This window comes from Micropterus salmoides, unplaced genomic scaffold (genome assembly GCF_014851395.1).
Source record: "Micropterus salmoides isolate LMB-PRFRI ecotype aquatic unplaced genomic scaffold, ASM1485139v1 Ms_hic_scaffold_16, whole genome shotgun sequence".
Classification (NCBI taxonomy): Eukaryota; Metazoa; Chordata; class Actinopteri; order Centrarchiformes; family Centrarchidae; genus Micropterus; species Micropterus salmoides.
The window spans coordinates 11,953,917-11,975,967 of record NW_024040707.1 but is presented as its reverse complement, the minus strand read 5'-3'; the positions used below and the strand labels follow the sequence as shown (position 1 = coordinate 11,975,967).

The following is a 22,051-nucleotide window of genomic DNA, read 5'->3' as shown; positions in this document are numbered from 1 at the left end:
CTATTTTAATACTTTAAGGGTCGACCACTAAGCTTGTGGCTTTGAGGGTAACATTCTCACATAACAGTAACATGCTGATGGTTAGTAGGTATAATGTTTAGTCACTAAACAAAGTATTGTTCAAATTTAAATTTTAAACTTGAATATCACGAAAGTTCTTAAAATTAATCATGAAGGTTGAACATACTGTACATATCTGTACCAAATTTTGTGTCAACCCATGCAGTAGCTGTTGAGATATTAAAAAAACCCACAAATGTCAACCTCATCGTGGTGCTACAGGAAAAGTCAGCATTATAGGCTCTGGGGACGCTGAATGTCTGTACCAAAGTTCATGGCAAGTTTGAGTGTATTGTAGTAGAACACAAGAAAAGGACACGAACAATTAAAAGTACATAAAATGTCATGTTTATTTTGTTTAGGTCATCTTTTATTTAGTATTGTAAATCTTTTTTCAAATAGAAAGCATTCTATACAGCATCAGGCAGGAAATGTCTCACTTTTTACACATTTGCTGTCTCTTTTGATAAATAGAGGGAAGAGGCGTGTTGGGTCACGCTAGCACGCTGTGGTAATCTGGTGGATACATGGTTATATTTAGTGCAGTTATTGCATTACAAAGCAACCATCCCAAAAAAAAGTAGTGCAAATTATTATTTTTTTTTTCTACTCACACAAAAAGAGGAAGTCCAGATGGTCTAAGGCGTTTTAACGTTTTTCAATGTTAGGCTTAGTATTGCATACAGAATAAGACAGAGGAAACTAAATTATAACCCTTGTAAAAATTGTGCTTAATAAATTGAAAAACCTCAACTGCTTATCAGTTGCTAAATTGGTCCGCTTTGAAAAAGATACTCCAAAATATAATGAACATAGCTAATTGGTGAACTAAGACATGCAGGGCTGAAATAATTCACTCATTCATTTTTTTATTTATCACAAAAAAAGACTTGATCTGGGGCTGGGACAGTTTTTTAGTGAGTGACTTTTAAAAGTGTGTCAACCAGGGTCCAGCCAATAAATTGTGTGTGTGGGGAAAAAATGTCCCCAATATTAAGCTTTGTGGATAAATAAACTGATTTTAGTGATGTTAGTGGTGTGAGGAGTGAGTAGCCCCAAAGACAAGACTATCACTACAAGACAACGAGGAGAATCAGAATTAACGCATTACTAAAATACTTAACTGTAAAAAGAAAATCAGATTTTCATGCAACACTTGCATAGATTTTTTTTTTTTTTCCTTCAATCATGCTAATTTTTTTTCTCTTTTCAAAATATACAGAACACTGGATAGAGAGATACCTGTGACACATGGAAGCAGTAAACCTAAAGCTGGCAGCTGCTCATCAGCAATCATGTCCAAAACTCATCTGCTCGTGGACTAGTAACGGTGCAGGAACAGAATGACGTCGTGTCACGGGTGCTACGAGTCCATCGGGAGCACGACACATTCGTTACATGGAGTCGAGCGTGATGAGCGTGTAGGACATACACCTGAGGATCTGCCTTGGTAAAAACCTAGTCAACTGTTAAACCTGCAGTACACAAACAATGTTTGGCAAAGACGTACAAAGTGGAGGGGGGGGGGGGGGGAGATAAGTTGGATGCTACAATCAATAACGTGCTACAATCGAATTACAGGGTGATCGGTTGTTGTGGAGACACCGGGTGGTGTTTTGGAGGTGCAAAAGGCATGCAAGCTTACATTCTCTGAAGCCTGGATTCGAGGAGGAGCTGCGGCTCTGCAGCATGTGCTTGATATATGTGAATGATTCAATGTAAACAAGCAGTTTGGCAAATAATTTACCCTTTTAAAAAGACAACATTACCTTTCTTAGTTGTGTTTACATTCTCTGTGCCCATTTTTAGATTTTTTTTTTTTAGAAGTGTTAAGAGTGATTGTGCAACAGCAAAGAGAAGCGATGCCCAGAACGTACTGTACTGTACTGAACTGTAGGTGACACTGACGCTGTACTGCAGCTTTGTACCAGCTTATTTTACTGTGTGTCTCCCACGTGCCGTTCACCTTCTTCAGAGTACAAACTGACTGAACACATGGGTGGCAACATTTCTCTGAAACAACAAACAAGTCCATATTAACAGAATCAAACAAATATAGTAGCAATGAAACAAACCAGGTGCCCATTCAGTATATACATTGGAATCAAATGCATTACGATTTCCCATAAATGGATTCAACAGTAGACATTCCTACATTAGTTTATCCGTATAGATCATTCATTTCCTGTTCTGACGTTGATGTGCAAATAGTCTTAAAATAATTATACTCATACATGCAATAGTAAAGAGAGTTTAAAAGTCTTAGGAATTTTAAGGCCAGTATATGAGACATCCTACAATAGAGAAACCTTAGGCAAAGCAGCTAAAGTTTGAGTTTGCGTAGAGCTGGTAGCCTGAAACCTTTCCATTGCAGAGGTGAGTAGCCCTGTTGACTTTTATCTGAATCTGGAGAGGTCATTACATCCCCCGCGGTTTAGATAAACTGGGAGTCTGGAAGAGAGCAACTGGAAATACTTTAAAAATAGACCTATAGTTTTCTACTTAATAAACTTTGCGTCTGTTTGTGATTTAAGTTTGGAGCTGATTATGGGGGAAATTTTTTCCATCTCTAAATCGTTTGTTTGGGAACGTGTGACAGTCGGAGGGCTTGGGGTGATCTTGGTGCTGATGTCTGGGGAGGGGCCCTTGTTCCTCAGTAGGTGTCTCGGGGCCAGGGGCGGCTGCGCTGGCGGTTGTTCCTCTGGTTGTGACCTTGCTGAGCTTCGCGTTGGAGCAGCCTGTCCTGTGACTCGTGCCCGTTGGCACTGTGGGCACTGCCTGTGTGCCCACGGTGAGGGGGGTACATGTCCCGGTATGTGCGAGCATGGCAGGGAGAGGCATACTCATCATCCTCCTCCCCCTCATCTTCTTCTTCCTCCTCCTCCTCTTCGTCCTCCTCACCCCCCCTGTGGCACGGGCTCCCCCTCCGGCCGCGAGACAGGGAGTCGCTGGCCTCGTCAGACGGCATAAGACTGTCCTGCTCCAAAGGGGAGTGGGCCTCCTCGCCTGCCTCCTCCTCGTCGCCCTCCAAGCCCCCCTCCTCACGAGGCTGCGGCTGGTTCTTATTCTGGTTCTGGAGGATTCAAAAGACAGCGCTGAAAACAGGACAGCATCTAAAAGTAACTTCACACTAGTAACGACACAAACACAGACAGTTTTTCTGCCACAGCAAGTTTTCACAGACAGCAAACACACAGAGGATGGACAGAATAATGTGAACACTCCATTCCAAGAGGGAATTTGAAGGAAAAGTTTCAAATCTATCTCAAAACAACACTCACCTGCCCATATGTAGTTTGAAAAGAAGTTACTGGTTGCTGCAATTTCCCCCCCCTGTCCACACTGGCTACAAACAGATTCCTTGCTAAAGGGTTTGCAATGTTAGAGATACAGGAATAAAACCAGTGCTGAAGCTAACTTAATGAGTAAAATAAAGTGGGTATCTTATAGTCTTTTATGTAAGAATTTCTCTTTTTGGGGTTTCCATAGACTGTGCTTCCTTGCCGTAGGATATTTACACAAATAATTATCACTGTGTCTCCTAAACTGGAATCTCTTTACAGCCAGTACACAACCAGGAAGAACAATCACAGCGACCAATAACTGTTAATAACTACTACTGTTAATAACTGTAAATGTGGGCGTGTCAGTATTGTTTTAAGAGAGACGTGTGTGGGGGGGGGTGGGATAAAAATCTATCCTTTACTCTTTAATTACAAACACTGAAACAGAATTGTGATGCCAGTTAGCAGCATTTTTCAGCTTTAAATCAGCACTTGATAAATGTTTCAAAACAATATCACTAATAAAATTAAAGGGAGCTATGATTCAGCATGCGGGGACAGCTTGGTATAAAGCTGCTATCCCACGGAGGTTTTGTTGAATAAAAAAGGAAAAAAGGCACGACTTGAAGGCAATTTAAAAATGAATATGATGACTACATGTTCTAGTTAATGATAGGTTATTGGGATATTTGACCCATTTTATATATACTAAATAAATAAACATGTGGGTGTTGTTTTAGGCGTTTCACTAAAAAACAAAAATGTCAACATCATGGTGGTGCTCTAGTTAAAGAGCACCAAAGTCAGTAGGATCTTCTTGGGACCTTGAATGTTTGTATGAAAGATTGTACCAATCTGTAGTAGCAGCATGGCTAAAAAAAGGACTGATAATTTTTCTGATAATCAATCGGCTAATCATTTCAGCCATAGGTGGCATGCTGATTGAAAACACATTTGGTCCATATCTGCAGAGGTAGTTAATATTCAACTTTTTATGAGTGCTGAGTCACTATTTCCAGTGTTTAAAGCTACAAGTCACAAAGAAGTTAAATCATCTGAGCACAAATGCACAGCTCAAAGAAATGTTCCTTTAAACTTGTGTTTTAGAAAGTTTCTAAAATGTCACAAGGAACATTGTGGGAAATCATAACGGTTTATTCTAAACACAACCTGCAGGTAGAGTAAGGGGCAGCCATCACAATCAAAAGTAACAGAAATACGACAAAACTGTACAATATATAAAGGGGGTTTGAGGATGTTAATAAATGGCATGCAGCAGTGTTGGTAAAGTGTCTTCAAAGTACTTTTTTTTTCTGATTAAACAACAGACGGTGATCAAAAGAAATGACAGTGAAACAGCTGAATGGATGGTTAGGAGGTTACTCTTGGACATACAATGTTACTGCACTGATGTTATGGTCTTTGTTGTGTAAATGATGTATTTAGTTCAGGTGAACACATTATTTAAGCATCAATCATATGCTGTTTATTAGCATTATTAGCAAGATAGCATTTTGTGTGCCACACAGCATGCTTGGAAAAGGATTAACGCAGATTTAAAATAGAGAACAATTGGTCAGATTTTGACATTTCATGCAAGCGTTTTATCATTTTCAAACACTACTGTACTCAGTTGTGGTGTTCAATTGAAACTGCTTTGTGAATTTTCTCCCAGAAAGCTTGTGGAGAGGCGATTCACCTGAGAGCATCAACTAAAGGAAAGGAGGCAGGATGCAATGAAGAAAAACACGTCATCTTATCTGTGGCGAGATCTGAATGAATAAAATGCTGTTCATTCACCGTCTCAGCCGCTGTGTCGTGTTCAAGAGTCGGGAAGTGCATAAGGAGGGATTGTTGGGGTCGAGAGTGCAAATATAAATATATATACACAGTATATGTATGTATATATATATATAAACCCTACTACTCACCCCATTTTGTAAGCGATCATTCAATTAATTCCTGTGTTTCAGAAAACTGCAAAAATGTTAAGCATGGATGAGAGGACAGACAAGACAACTGGAGACAATCAAATAAAAACAAAGGAGTGAGTATCTGAGATGGGAAGAGCTGGTAAAGACATTGACAACATACAACATGTTCAAAACAGGTTTCCTACTTCCAAGTCTTTAAAACAGTATTTAAAGTATTTTCATGCTCTCCTATTCTTTTACAGGTCAAGCTTACCTGTAGGCTGGAAATGGCAGAAGGCGGGGTCATCAGACTCTGCTCCAATAAGGGGTTGAGAGGAGTGTTGCCTGGGAGGTGAGTGGCACGCCAGTAGACCTCCATGTATTCAGCCAAATGCTCGCAAGCATCTTCCAGCTGGTTCTCATCCAAAATGACATCAAACATCTCCTACATGTGAACAGAAGTAAATCAAAGATATTGGCTCCTGTGGAAAGGCATAATTTTTCCTCCAGCAGCTGACAGAACTGTAAAAACAAGTGCCAAAAAAAGTTGAATTTCATTATATAGGTGTACAACTGGCAAACACCATGTTAATTTTAAATATATGTATCTACAGAAGCAATATTTTCTTGTCATGTCTGTAAAGGATCATAATGTTATACATCTGACCAGCTAAGTCATCTATATCTATCTATCATATATACATACATACATACATACACACACACACACACACACACATATACACATATACACATACATATATACACACTCTTCTTCACCTTATAAATGCGACCTGTTCATAAAAGATATGCATATTGTACAGATTGATTAGGAACAACCAAACTTAACATTATATCAACCGCTTCCTCCTCTACTCACAGGGGGGCACTGAGAGAGTTTGTCTGCAGCCATCATCTGCACATTCAGGTGCTTGCTCTGAGACTTCCCCCTGGATTTGACCAGCCTCTGGAGCACCTGAGAGAAAGGTAAAGATAAAGGTCAAGGTAGATGACGCAGCCTGAATCAAACGTTCGTGAGTAAGGTAACCTTAAGTACCTTTGGCGAGGAAACCTTCACATAGACAATAATGGGCGCGAGGGAGGTTTTGGCTAGCTGTGCGGGATGGTTGATGGTGTCTGCGTCCAGAATCACTAACTGCAGAGTTTTGGCGAGCTCAAATATCCTCTCAATCTCACTCTGAACCTCCGCTGCACAGACAAGACACATTGGATTATATACTTTTAAACTCTTCGCTTCTTCATACCAAAAGACTCTATTCATGCTGAAATTAGCACCTAAGCTGGAGCGAGTGTTGGATCTCTCCATTATGGGTCTTTTGTTGAGGACAGATCTCTTGGCTAGAGACAGGTCGGCAGTTACACGGGTGATTGAGATTCTGTGGACAGTCGCAAATGCAGTTAGGAAAAAAACAAAACAATTGCAGTGAAAACTTTTGGTCAGATTTATTAAAAGTGCTGACTTTCCCACAACTAAAAGAAGATGTTTCTGTAATGTTTTACTGACCTTCCCTCAAATCTGTGTTTCAGGAAGTCAAAAAGAGCTTTCTGCATCATATCCGTCACCTAGGTGGACGATAAGAGGAAAGAAACAGACACAAAACTCCTCCTTTGGTTTAATGTTAGGATACCATATCAATCAGAATAAGAACAGCTTCTTTCCACATTCTATCACCATCACCCATTAACAGTGAAATATCCATTACTGTCAAAGGTCAATCTAAGCAGACTGTATTACTGAATATAAACATGTATACAGAAGAGGGTAAAGTAGATAAAAAGTGTACTCAAGTAGAAGTTACTTAAGTAAGAGTATCTGTTAAAAAAAATATGAGTAGTAAGTAAATTCATTAGTAAAAAAACAAGGTGAAGAAGTGAACATATGTCAATCTGTAATGAAATTTTAAATCATAATTGTGATCATAAAATCTCCACATTCATTTTAGACTACATGAGTATAAAAAAATTAATAAATGTAGTGTGACAAATCAGATGTATGCAATTGTAACGTAGTAGAAGTATTGGTTTGTCCTCCAAAATATATTTGACTACTATTACAACTACTCCAACAAGTTCAATTAACTCAAAAGAGTTACTTAACTTACATTTAATATTCAAAATTAAGAAAAAGTAGCTTCACACTTTCTGGTAACTTTTTTTTTTGTTTTATTCCAGATCTTGGCCCTCATCAGAAGTTCATAAGTTACATTTGAGGACAATGTGTTGAGCAGGTGTCAGAAGTAAAATATCTGCTTTACTTTGGATGTCCACCTAAAATGTTAAAATGGTACATTCACTTAGACTCATTAGAGACCCTTTACCATTTTATGCTGAAAATAGTATGCATTCCATGAAGTTATTGTGTAACCTCTCGGCCTTAAGCAGCGTCTACAAAAACCTTTTATGATAATATATTATCGTCCCATGAAGTTGAATCTGATTCAAACAATAAATGCAGTAGTGCAGGAGGAGTTTTAACAGAGAAAATGAATGCAGTGCGTCGTTCTCTGTTTGCTGGAGGTGAAACAGGGAGAAGCTGACCTCATAGCCCTTCAGCGATGGTCCCACGAGGACCACCGGCCTCATAGAGGGCACCACGTCGTAGGGAGGGATGTGTTCCTGGCAGAAATAGGGGACAACGAGGGGAGAGGGATGAAGAACAGAGAGAGCAGTGGTAAGAGATGTTGGAAGCTGAGTTTGTTATGTTGTGAAAGGCTAAAACACAACACACAACACACAATCAGGGTTTCTGTGGAGGGTTTCATTGAATTAAATTGAGGACTTTTTAATACCTCGTAAAATGTAATTCAAGACCTTTTTTAAAATACCCATTTCACGTTGCATAACAGTCAAAGAATGATGTAAAACCAACAGAGTGGCAGAAATTTGATGGCTGGATTAACCAATTAAAAATAATGCATTTATTTAATATTTAAGTTTTTACTAAAATTGCTATACGCACAATCCACTGGCGCACTGTTCTCAACTGTAGTTTATAAGTAATATAAAAGGTATAATATCTTGTTATACATATAGCGTGTTTAAAATATAAAAATAAAATTTAATAACTTACAAGGTCATTTTTTGAAGGAACTGAATTGAAAGCTTTTAAAAGACTTAAGGACCTGCGCATTGTTTGATAAAGTCCCTTAAAACAAAAATGATATATTATGAGCACATGCTGTGACATCACAAAGTGCTAAAACCTACCTGTTTTTGCTTCTGTTTGGCTTGTGAAAACAAGAAAATAACAATTAATGAAAGAAAAAAGATATCAGGGAGGTTTTCTTTTTTCCCAGCCTAAGAGAAATATTTGTAATACTTACATTCCCCTGCAGATGGCGGTGTGGTCCTCCAACTCCCAGTCACCATGTCGCCTAAACTAGAGGAATTACCCCCTGTTTTCCTGCAAAGCGAGACACTAAATTATCAAACTTATATTGTGGAAATGAGTCCTCTGAAAAGCTTGATACTAATAACTGACCTTTGTTTCTGCTCCTGTTTGAGTCTCATTGCCTCCAGGCGTAGGGGGCTGGGGATGAAGGTGATGTCCGCTCCCTCTTTTACTAGCCGACCGATCCACCAGTCATTATTATACTTCTGTTAAGTTCAATACGACAATAGAACTGTCATGTATGTCTGTCTTGTTTTAATGTAATGGAGGGGGTCATCTTCATTAGCGACAGATAATCACTCACTTCTTTGATGTGCAGGAAGTCTTTGGCATCGAAATTGACTGCAGCTCCTTGGACGGGACAGTCCTCATCCAGAGCTCCACAGTAACTCACATTCGTCTTTACTGCAAACGCTACAGGTTTGGACTATAGCAACAATAAATAAGGACAAAAAAACACTTGTGAGGGAAACTGCAGTGCCATGGTACAGCATAAAACTCAAGTCATAAATCTGCTGACTTTAGACTCAAATTTGAATTTAACACCTTCACTTGGACTTTGAATGACTTGATTCATATATTCAATCTGACAGCAGCCAACTGTGTAGCACGAGCAGGAGGGAAAGATGTGTTTGGCAGTGCAGACTAGCAAACAGATGAGTCCGATTATCACATTCGGATACACGCATATTTCTGTGGGCACCAACTAACCAACCATGAGGCTGAAAACTGAAACGCTCAACCCAACTTTCTTTGTTATTTTAGGCTACACGGGTAGGTTAAATTAAGGTTAGCGTTAATGTTCCTTGGCCAGCTATGGCTTAAGCTAACGTTAGGTAAAAGCTAGTAAGAGTTCAGTATTTAGCTTTGCATCCAAGATTTGGTGCCTAAATGTTACCTTTTAAAACCAATAAACAAAGTTAGCTAATGATAGGTGGCTAACAGTAAAGTTAAGCTCCTGTTGCTGCTGTTCCTAATTTCATGGTGACTTGTTTAGGATTAAAAATACAAAATTTAGGACTTGGACATGATTTGGGACCTGTTTGTCTAGACTTGGAGCTTGACTCAAAAACAATTTGTCCCACTTTGCACTAAAGGCAAAGCTTATAATTCTTTACAGACAGAAGGTTTAGAGTAGAGTTCACACAGATGCAGTTATTGACAAATCAACTACACAACCAGTTTTCAAAAGGCAAGTGAAACTCGATCATCATCCAGTCTGTTACACTGACGAATTTAAACGAATGCAACACTGTTTTACTTGTGTAAACATGCGACTGATCGGCACGTCTGGCTGATCATTTGCGTATGGTGTGCGGAGGATCCAGAACAACATTTGCAAGTGCAACTGCTGTTTGCTGGTTGACATGAACACCAACAGGAAACATTTCAGTGTGCATCAAGACCGTTTTGGAGTCAGTTTAACAGTCCAGAGAAGGAGTTTTCTTTCAGCTTTTGTGGGATCTGACAATGTGTGTGGTCGGTAGCCAATATTTGGGGGAACTATTTTCCACATTTCATCTATTGCACACTTGAACTACTATTTAAAAAAATACAGTATGTGGTAGTATAAATCACGGTATGGCGTACCTTAGCTCTGTCGAGCTGCAGTTGTGCCTGGCGCTCGGCTTCACGCCGATACGCCTCGCGGTCCTCCTCTGCTGACAGGTCTGAATCCGACGGTCTACTGGTGTACGAATCAGCCGACCCCTGTCAGGAGAGAGTCAGAGGCAGACATTATAAGGATTCACTTTGAGGTATTGTAATTAATACCTTCATGACTTACATTAAGATCTTCTAGTCATGCTAAGCCAAGATTACCAAGACATGTTACTGCTACTGTTTCTGTCTATACTTTCATCTGGCTTTCTGTTCTGTAGTCTTTATGCGCAGGTGTGCATTATGCAAATACAGGTCTGTGTTCATAAACACATTCATGCGTGAGCCTCCAACACAATGCTTTGCTCTCCCACACCAGCCATCTTCTGGTGGACCAAATATAGCACAAAGGAGGCAACTGCATCCTCTTCTCTCCTGCTTGGCCCCAATCCATTCCATCATCCCCCACAGTGCAGCACATATACATCCTTCATCCCCCTGTTTATTCTCCAAGGACACCTCCTCATTAGCACAATATATGCTGGGTAGCATTTTTCATTGTAAGCGGTTTAAGGACATATCCCAGGGATGATTAGCACGTTATGTTGAAAACCACAGATAAAGCACACAAAGAGGCATTTTACATTACAAAAATTACTTAATAGGTGCTGCTTTACTCAAAATTTTCAAGGTGGTTCATGTGTTTAGTTGTTTAAATGATCAACTGAATCAGGAACTAGTTTGACAGTCATTTAAATATTTTCTATAGCAAAAATGGCCAAATTTAACTTGTTCCAGCTTCTGAAAAGTGAAGTTTTTCCACATTTAATGATAGCCTGAATATCTTTAGGTTTTGGACTTTTCGCGGGAAAACCCCCCCAAGACATTTGACAACGATACAATGACATTTTCCACAATTTATTTTGACATTTTATAGCCAAAACAAATAATCAATGAACCAGGAAAATAATTAACAGGTTACTGCTTAATGAAATTCAGACAGTAACCATGATGCCGATTTCCAAAAAGAAAAACATTGAAAAGGAGACAAATGGTGCTCTAGATGCAGTTTGGGTACTGTGTGTGTGTGTGTGTGTGTGTGTGCGCGTGCTCCCATATTTGGTCTCTATTTGGCTTCTATGAAGGAACTCAGTCCTGAATCTGTCAGTAAAGAGAACCGCTGCAGCAAAAACAAGTCCAAGTAAGGCAAGCGAGAGAGAGGCGAGACAGGAGACAAGCAAGAAATAAAAAGACTAAAAGAAGTAATGAGTGAGACGGACAAGAGACGGACAAGAAACCACCAAGATAAACCTCCCACAGGTAACTCCAGTGCTCATAATTACATATCACAATCAAGCATGCTCTTGCAAATGAAGCAAGATGTAAAGAACTAAGAAAACAGCACATAATACAGTTTTCACTTTGGTTTTCGTCTCCTCCAGAGTGCAGTGACTTAGTCCTGGTCATCCATCTTGCCAACATATACAAACGAATCCTCTGGAGGACCAATTAGCAACAGCACAACAAAAGGAAATTCAGGCTCCAAATCCACCAAAGAAAAGTGCCCTGACACGAAAAACAACCACCACCGTTGCGATCTCAGAATGCATACATATAATCCAAAATGGATTTTGTTCTACAGTACCGCTTCAAGCCCCAGAGAAATGGCCAGTGAACACCTCTCCTAGTTTTTTTTGGGGGGGTCTGTGTCTATGTTAGATAACTAGATCTGATTTCTAGCACTCACAAGCTCTGCAAGGCAACACTGCACCAGCGCCAGAGCAGCACCGAGAGAGAAAAGGAGGGTGAGGAAGAACTCGATAGAAAGAGAGACCCAGAAGGAGGGGAGGTGGGTGGGTTGAATATTGTTGACAAGATATACTGAAAACAGAAGGATGTTTACGAGGACAGAGAGTGACTGAAGGATGGTTGGAGAGACGAGAGAGGTATAAACGATTTATAAGACAAGATAAAGCGAGGCTATCTCAAGGGGAAGATGAGATTAGAACATAATAAAATGCCATGAAGGAGTGGAGTGAGACCTAGATATCTATCCTCATCGCAGATAGAAGAAGGGAAACACAGTAGGGGGAAAGAAGGAAAAAATGACCGTGACCACGAGAGACAGAGACACACAGACAGAGACGGTCAGAGAGAGTTGCATACCTGGCTGATTAGGAGGACAGCGCTAGAGCCTGATAAAGACATGAATCTGAATATTTCTCACTGTAAAGGCTTCCCTGTCTTCACTGGGAACGCACTCAAACACACAGACATAAAAGTGGAATGAATATGGTGGTGGGCGCATGGGAAAGGTGTTATGTCAGAGAGCTGTTTAATGATGTTAGAACACAATCAGCTGCCTGTGCTGTGATTGCTATTCATTATTAATGTTTGGACATGAGGCTGTGGACCTCTGCTGCACACTCTGTGTGCTGGCTACCGGTCAAACCTGCCACCCCAAAAAACTTACCACCAATGAAACTGACTAGAAATCAGTGTATTTTGCAGATGAAGCTAAGCTGCAATGCAGAGCATAACAATGTCAGTACATCTTATTGTCTGGTGAGAGGATGTCTTGTTTGTTTTTTTACTGCTAATGTCCCCATCTGGGGGCTAAATTTAACTCTGTTCATTCCTATTCTGCTTTTGTGATTATTCTTTATTAACACTGATGGCCTCAACTCCACAGGAAGGGAGTGTCATCCAGCTAGTTGAGTCCTCAAGAGGGCCTCAAGTCATCCTACAGTCTAGGGACAGAACAGCAGGGAATTTCTACAGCTTTTTAAAAAAAATTCTAATTGTATCATGATTTTACTGAGACATTGTTCAGTGGTTTTGCAATTTATATTCAAATGTATTGTAATTGTCTTTTGGCAAGACATGTAGAGATGTTTTCAACATTGGCTTTGTTCATAAAATAAGGTTAATTAACTGGTCAGCCATGGTGGAGTATGCAAAACAGCAACTTTAAAGCTACAACCATTGACCAAAATGTAAACAAAACCCCACAAATGAAAATCAAAATGCAACACTAGAATGGGTCTTTTAAGACAAGGAATAATTCTAGACAACACATCTGTTAATAACGTTTTCTGATGTTATTAAACCTGCATTAAATGATTGTGTGAGTACAACACAAAACAGTATTATCACCTTATAAAGTTGATAAGGTTAAGGTTTTAGCAAAGTGTTGCTTTTTTTACACAGCCAGTAGACACAGAGCATCGTTAGCATTCATTTGGAGCCGTGCTTGTGTCCACCTGATGAATCCAAGTCAAGATACTCACTCTCCTTTTAGCTCTGTTTTTGGTCTCAACCAACTCATGAGGGAAATATCTGTCTCTAAATGCTCCACTGTGTTCCCCAGCTAGTTGCTAACTTTGTGTCTCTTGCTGTTTGGTGCTGAGCAGATAGCGTGAAGTGGGTCTATCAGAGACCACAACAATAAGCTGAAAGAGGCTGAAATGCTCCATAAACCTGCAAAGTCAGGTGACGATTCTGTTCATCACCACAGTGAGAGTAGTAATTGGATCCATTGTTAATATAAATGTATTGATTACAGCCACTTAAAGTAAAGTTGGTTTATATCAATAATGTTTGTAAACCTTTTAATTTCTAACTCTTTATTTATTTATGTATATACCTCCTCTATAGTCAAAAAATGACTTGAATTCGAAATTCAAAGAAAACATTAGTGCTACTGAACCAAAAAGGGCTGATGTTTACTGTTTTTCCTCTCCCTCAGGGACAGGTCTAGGTGGACTTGTCATTCACTCGCTTTATGCTCACTTAAATTTAATGTCACTGTGAAACCTCAGGTAGACTTTCAGCTTTACATAGAGATTCATGTTTTTAAATCCTCTACTTTGTAGGACCAGCGGCACGTCTTTCTAGACAACTTCTAATGTGAAAGTAGGAAACTTGTTGTTTCATAAGCAAAAACCTAATGTGTTTGGTTTTTTTTTGATTCACACTTTATTAGACTTTTCCAGAACTTTGCAATACACACATACACAAAACAACTGACATATAACCTGGTCATAGCGGTGGGCAACAAAAATATACATAACTAATTAGGATAAAAAGCAAAAGGGAATAACCTGTCAGTGCAACTACAAACTGGTTGTTGAAGAGAAAAAAGTAAAATGATAATCCTTAAAACGCACTAAAATACACTTTGTGCGCACAACAACAAAAAACAAATATATATATATATAAATAAATAAAAAAACATTTCACATCATAACAAAAGAGTGTCAAACGTATATAGTTAGCCGCAGCACATGAAGAGGAAACATTCTACAGTGTCAGCCCAGCCCAACTGCACAACCCTTATGACAAACTAATCAATTCCCGTCCAAATAGTGGTAGCTAGTGGTAGCGACCCCACTTCTGATGGTAAAATCCCACCCTATCAATTAATCTGAATGACAGACATTCCAGTGCAGCCAGCTTTCCCAAATGGAGGTACCAAAGAGAAGGCGAAGGTAAAGAGTAGGGTCCAGTAAACTCTATGTAATATCTTGAATTGAATGAGCCTTGTTTTTAGTTCTCTCGACACCTTCTTTGAATTTTTAAGAATTGACCCCCAGTTCTCTTCTGAGAGGCCAATATTAAGGTCGGCTTCCCATGTTGATCTAAGGGCTGGCAGATCGTCTTGAGAGTTACGAAGTAACACGGAATAAAATGCTGCTGCCTCATGGCCCTTACCAAAAATGTCCAATATGCGATGCCCGATATCCACACTAGGGGGAGGCAACTCTAAATTACACTGGCAACCAGTGCAATGATGTTAAAATTGGAGTAATATGGCACAATTTCTTTTATTTTGTTAGCAGACGTTCGGTCGCATTTTGCACCTGCTGAGGGCGTGACAGTAGTGTGAGTAGTCTGCCTGACTCTGTGGGTTAGTATGCTGCAATAATCCAGTGAGAAGTAATAAAAGCCTCAAATGTCTAAAAGAAAACATATGCTTGACCTTAAAAGAAGATTTAACAACAGCATTTATCTGTTTATCAAATTCAATATTGTGGGTCAAATAAAATGTGAAGATTCTTAGCATAGGGTTTGTTTTATCCACAGAGTGGTCCTAGGTTGCTAGCTACAACATTTTACATAGCCTATTATTTCAATATCTGGGGATCTAAAAATTACAATTTGTCTTGTGTACTTTTAGTAAGTTAATAGCCATTTAAATGCTTGATGTTCTTTAAGCATTTCAGCTTATCAGGGCCGCCAGGTCTCAAACAATGGTACAACTGTGTGTCATCAGCATAAAAGTCATACAACACTGCTTTTCCATAATATGGCTTAGGATTACATGTACAAAGAAAGGAAAATACAGCTACACACAGATCCTTGTGGTACGTTATACAAGAGGCACTCATAGTTTTGCACTCTTTGTTGACATGGAAAGTTGAAAACAGAGAGCTACCTCTTCACAGCTGGCCAATCGCAGCATGAAATAGGTTTGAATGTCGCATTGTCGGTTTTAGAAAGCTATGGACATTGTTGGACGCAGCACCCCCAAATTCTGACGTCAGAAGGTTGTTGGGTTCCAAAGACGTTCGACCATCTAACAGAGCACTTATGTTGAAACATACTGGCCCCTTTAGGCACACTGGTGCTTTGAGCTAAATGCATGCATGCCATGGAAACAATTTTTTTCTTATAATGACAACGCTAACATGCTGATGTTTAGCAGGTGTACTGTTTATCATGTTCATCATCTTAGTTCAGCATGTTGGAGCTGAGGCTGATGGGAGTGTCATTGTCTTTTACAGATATTTGGGCATAAACTTTAGTATTGAAGAAACTGAATGTTTGACCTGATGATGTCACTGAATGAACAATTATAGGATCACTAGAGTTATCACAATTCATCCTCTCAGGACCATGAATGTTTGCACACAATTTCATGGCAATCCATCAAACAGTTGAGATATTTAAGTCTAAACCAAAGTGCTTAACTGACTAACAGAACGATAATGTCAGCCCTAGAGCCACAACCCTAGCATGGTTAAAAAACAATGGGTAGGCTACCTGCATAGCAGGAGATACCCAACTCAAAAATCAACTGCATACCGATTTGTAATAAATGGATTAAAAACCCAAAACAATGTATGCTCCTTTGAAAATATGTAAAATAAAATGCAGGGAATGCAGGTTAATGCTAACACTAAAATGTATCGGGCTTTATTTGCAGAAAGGAGATTCTGCACAACAACAGAATATATTATTCAGGAGGCTGAAACACATTTCCCTCAAAGCAAAAAAAAAAAGAAGCTGCACACCAGCGATTTGGAAATCCAGTTGCCAAATATCCAATTTCAAAAAGTGTTCGATTAACAATGCAATTGTAATTCAATGTCAGCAAGTTACACATGCACAGAGCTCGCTGATACACAATGCAATAAATCACTCTGTGGTTGCATCAATATCAAAGTCAAGATCAGGCACTGTATGTTAAATTGATCAATCACAAGACGCACATGGGTAATCAAAAAGTAAAGCAGGTGACAGAATGAGAGAAACAAAAGCATTTGTTGAAGAGGGGAGGCAAGGGGAAGGAGGAAGACAAAGGAAAACAGAGAGGAGCAGCGACAACACCATGGAAATGCTACAAAGAAATGTGGGGGAGACAGGAGGAGTTTCAGACAGGCAGAAGAAGACTGTGTCGAGAGTCATTTGTACTTACTCAGTTAATGTGGTGATGCTGCTGCTGCTGCTGCCGGTCCCTCCCTCCCTCTATACACTACATGCTGTAAAATGAAATGCAGACAGACTGTACTGCGTCCCATCCCCTAACATGGGGACGACCTGCACTGGAGCCGGCAACACCTTCTTTTCTATTCTTACCCCACCTCATCCCATCCCAGCTGTCACACACACACACACACCCACCCACCCCACAACAACAACCAACGCAGCTTTTGCGTCACTTCAAACCACTTCTCTAAATTTACATCCCAATCTTATTTATTTCCATTAAAGTCCAATCCAACATCCACAGAGTGGAGAGGAAACAAAGAAGAAACTGCTGTTATAATCACACACACGGCTCAAGATTTCCCTTCCCGTTTCAAAGCTTACATGTCCTACATATAACACATACATCCACACATACTGCTTATTGTATCCTGCTGCAGAAATGAGTCATACTCCACTGCTCCTCCATAGACACCCCACCCCTATCACAGACAAGAAACTATCTGCTCTGTTTGTAAATTTTACTCCTTCTGCAGAAAACACTTTGTCATATCACCTATTTGGGGCTGGGGGGTGCGCCTGTTGTGCGTGCAGAGAGAAGATAATGATCATAAAGAAACTAAAAGGTGCTCATGTGAACAATGAACCCACACATCAAATCGCCTGAGGCCTTCAAAATGAGAATCATGAATATTTTATGCAGTGCAATATTCTCAGGGAATCTGGAGATTTTCATTAAGCCCCCCGATCAGGATAACTAATGTCGCCCTCCTGAAGAAGATGTCTGCTCAGCCCCATTTTCCTGCTTCTCCTCACTAACATCCCTCTGTTACATTGCTCCATACACCCTCACGGTAATGGTGCGCTGCATGAAATACAGGCATTTTTCATCATGTTTGAATCCCAGATTTTCTTTTAAACTTTCTACTTTCTGTTCAACTATTAATGATTCATTGTTTGAGTCTTTTTTTCCCTTCAAGCAAGAATGTCCAATATTTGCTGGTTCCAGCTTCAAAAATATGAGGATTTGCACCTTGTTTGTGTCATAGCTGATAGTAAATGAATTCTTTTTTGGTTTGGGACTGTTGGTCAGATAAAACAAGCAATTTAAGGACATCAATTTTGGCTCTGGGAAGTTGTGATGAGTGTTTTTCCAGCACTTCTGTTTGATGTTTCATAGACTAAACAAGTAATCAATAAAGTAATCAGCAGATTAATGTATGAAAATAATAATTAGGAAAATAATTGTTAGTTGTAGTGGACAAACGCTGCATTTTTGAAAACTTGTTTATTTACCAAAGAAATTTGTTTCAAGAAAATTGTAGAAAATTGTTTTATTGAATTGAATATTGAACATATCAAATATACAAAAATACAACAGTTGATATAGGGCTGCGACCATTTATTTTTATTATCAACTAATCAGCAGATAATTGTGAAAGACAACTATCACTTGTTCCCAGAGCCCAAGTCTTAAGGCGTCCTAAAATTGCTGCAAAATGTAGAGATTTTCAGTTTACTATGATTTAATATGTAAAAAAAAATAACAATCAGCACATCCTCACAGTGGCAAAGTTTGAACAAGGATTGGCTTTTATTTTGCTTGAAAAATTACTTAAGTGATTAATCAATGATTAAAATAGTTGCAGATTCCTTTTTCTTTTGATCAACTCAGTGATTATTCAACTTAAAGTTTCAGCTCTGATATTGATATTTGAAGTGTAGCACTATTTGTTAGACAGCAAATCTATCCGTTTTCACTATTTTCTGACATTTTATACACAATTAAGGAACAATGTAAAGTGCTAAAACATCATGGAACAGCCTTACTAATGTCAGTTACACAGTGTTTCTTATGTTTGTTAACATTAGCTAGTATTAGCCACAATAGGCTACTGGTGATACCAGACCAAGTAAAGCTGGAGCAGTAAAACATCTGAGTGTGCTGAAATAAGTATGGGGGCGCTTTATTGACTATATTAGTTTACCTTTTCATTTCTATTATTTAGTCTGTCAAACATTACACAGTCTATCGACTAATCGCTTCAGCACTACTTTATTCTATTGAAGAGGCATTGCAACTTTTTTCCTATCAATCTACACTTTCAAATTTTAATTTTAGGATTTTGTTGATCAAATCCACACAAAAGCTGGTTCAAACACTTGAGTGGTTCCACTAACATCATTGATTTATCTGCTGATTATTTTCTCGATTCAATTGGTTGGTCTACAAAAAGTCACACAACAGGGAAAAATATTAATCGCATTTTACCTAAGTAAAGAACTTAAGTCAGAACTGACGTCTTTAAATTGCTTGTCCAAAACCCAAAATCCGATCAGTTTACTACATGAGAAATGGTATTTTTACTTGAAAAATTACTTTAAATTATTGATCAATTACCAAAAGAGTTGTAGATTCATATTCTGTCCATCAATCAATCAATTAATCAACTACTCCATGCTGTGTGTTGTTATGTGATGTGTGTGTATGTTTTAATGAACTGCTAGACAAGCCAAAGACAATTTTCCACCTTGGTGAACAATATAGTTTTATTCGATTCTAATCCACTCTATCCTCTTCTCCAATGTTTCAACTAGAGGTTAATAAATCAGGACTAAATGGCTACTTGGAACATATTCTACAGATGGTGTAAAAGCCTGCAGGACTACAGAGCGAGCCATGTAGTTTCTGTCATTGGTAAACTGGGCTCCTTTTGAGAAAGAATATTTGAATCCTTCCCAACTCCTGACGTTCCCTCTTCGATGAGGCTCATGAACCTCAGGGATCTGGCAGTTTTGGGATGAGCTCTGCATTCACAGTTTCCATCTGTAGCCCTGTGAAACCTCTTGACTCCTCACAACCTGATTTGTGCAAGGATTAAGTTCTCCCCTCTGCTGGGCTCTCTGTGAAACTACAAGCCGCTCTGCTTTACACCAACACCCACATCAAATCAAATCCATCGTCAGAAAAAACACAAAACTGTTTTGATTATACACACTCAAATCCGCTGATCAAGGTTATTCAGCATGAGGAGAATCTCAGAAAAGCTTAGAAACCTCCTTTGCACCCCCTCCCCTACCAGTTAGAGATCATCTTAAATAACACCAAATCTCCATCAGTCTACCGCACGTGCTTGACCTGAAAACATTAATTAAAATAACTGGGCTGTGTTGGGATTTTGATGTAACACACTGCCCCTTTTTTCAGCATTTTGCTGCTCTCTACTGGGCAAAACAGCAACTGTAACTGAGGAGAGGAGCTCTCTGGGTGAAGATGAAGAGCAGAAATAGTCATATGCTGGATGGAAGGATAATAAATGCAAAACTACAAATGTCTTTTTGTGACAACTGTGAGTCCAAAAGAAGAAGAACCTTGATTCCCTACCAACTGAAAAATAATATACGCATCTCACCAATGCCATCAAAACAATGCAGAAACATCTGTTCTGATTAAAAAGCAAATTTAAATCTATTTAGCTTTATTCAGACTCAAGAGCACAACTTTCCCACAGTTCCCATAGAAGCAGTCTACAGTTCTTCCCTCCAAGAGTAATAATGTACCTGTGACAGTGATGTACCAGGGCATGATGTAGACTACAATTCATGCATAAACATGCAAAGAGAAGCCAACAAATGTTTGGAGGGCTTTTACCTGCCGTTTGATGAAGCTGGATGTTGTGTCAGAGGACGTGCTGCCATCTGAGCGTTTGAAGCGGCTCTTGCGTTTAGGCAACTTCCTGGGCAGCTGTTATGAGAGAGGGAGACACATACACAGGTTTAAGGATTTTCTGTAATTTTGACTAAATATAAGCCCCAATTTGGGAGAACTGGTGTAAAAGAGCTGCTGTGGAGGAGAGTGGCCACTACAATCAGCTGTAGCTTTGCAAATATTTCAGGACTGAATTCATCTAGCTGCACATGCTGGTCTGTCCAATGCAGGAAACAGATTTCCTCAGGCCTCTGAGTCCATTAATAAGAAAGCATGGATGTTGCGGGGTGTGTGAGGTGGCAGGCCCTGTAGATTCATGCTACAGGTGAGTCAGAGTCATGGTCTGTCTGTATCTTTTTACCAGAAAAATTCAGCATACAAGCCCAATCATGTTACTGTTTTTCCTACACTGGTGTAAATAAAGCGCAGCAGGAAATGCGATTGAAATAAATAATACATCATTAATACAGAATCCATAAAAGGCCCGATCTCAAACAGCAAATGTATCTTATTTTTTTAATCCTGTTTGTGTATGAGCGGCATAATGAGCATATTTGAGCCTTCTTTATTATCGCATCCACTGGCATTTCGCAAGCATCAATCTGCAGTTTCAGTGGCGGAGGTTAAAGAAAGACAGAAAGAAAAAGTAGCTCGCTGCCAAAACGCGACGCCTCAATTTCAACAACAAGTAGCAAGACGTTAGCTAACCGTTATAACGTTACCTCCACCGCACTTTAACTCGGCAGTGATAATAGTTAAAGGTGTGTGAACGACAGAGCAAAGTGTGTGGATTTACCTGAAAATAGTGCGACTGAGAGGCTGTTTCCACAGCGGACAGTGGGTCTACGGGCGATTTGGACATTTTGACTTGCACCATCTATTGAGAGCGCAGGGAGGCGGGATGCACACAGACATGGGTTACTGGAGGAAACAAGGGACACAAAATACATCTATATGCACTAAAAACAGCGGGGAAGCGGCATGCAGGAGCGATAATATGACGGAAAAGGCGATTAATATCCAAGCAGAGCTGATAGGAAAGCTAGCGTTTGCTCCCGGGGTGAAATAAAATGTGTGTAACGCCACGGAGGGGGGAAATGTAACGCGGAGCAGGAAAAATACAGGAGCTAAAATAAACCATTGAGAATGAAGCGTCATCGCTCGAGCAACCGTTAAGGCCCATACTAACTGTGTGTCTCTGCCGGGGGTGTCAAGGGTGGCTTAACTGGCATAAAAATCAATTTATATGTGGATACAGGAATACAATTTTAATCTTTGGTTTTTTTTAGAGGTGTGTTGCTTCATACAAACACTATGTTCCTTCCCGTATGCGCATAAGAATTAATATTTGTAAGTGAAATGA

General features: G+C 39.5%; 1 protein-coding gene across 2 annotated transcripts; it reads right to left on the bottom strand.

The window, feature by feature from the left end:
- Nucleotides 1–385: 385 nt before the first annotated feature.
- LOC119905280 (voltage-dependent L-type calcium channel subunit beta-4-like) lies at nucleotides 386–21,843 on the bottom strand. Of its 2 annotated transcripts, XM_038722145.1 has the most exons (15): nucleotides 21,485–21,841; nucleotides 20,632–20,724; nucleotides 10,260–10,379; nucleotides 8,974–9,096; nucleotides 8,760–8,875; nucleotides 8,602–8,681; nucleotides 8,486–8,505; nucleotides 7,817–7,894; nucleotides 6,783–6,841; nucleotides 6,554–6,654; nucleotides 6,315–6,466; nucleotides 6,138–6,233; nucleotides 5,532–5,702; nucleotides 5,276–5,321; nucleotides 3,023–3,133 (listed from the first exon to the last, which is right to left on the bottom strand). In XM_038722145.1, exons 1-14 carry the CDS (start codon nucleotides 21,563–21,565, stop codon nucleotides 5,292–5,294), a joined length of 1,320 nt encoding a protein of 439 aa, XP_038578073.1. In that variant the 5' UTR covers nucleotides 21,566–21,841; the 3' UTR covers nucleotides 3,023–3,133; nucleotides 5,276–5,291. The 2 variants fall into 2 exon arrangements, with proteins under 2 accessions (XP_038578072.1, XP_038578073.1); XM_038722144.1 differs by lacking the exon at nucleotides 5,276–5,321 and having other exon boundaries at nucleotides 386–3,133; nucleotides 21,485–21,843.
- Between the last annotated feature and the right edge of the window lie 208 nt (nucleotides 21,844–22,051).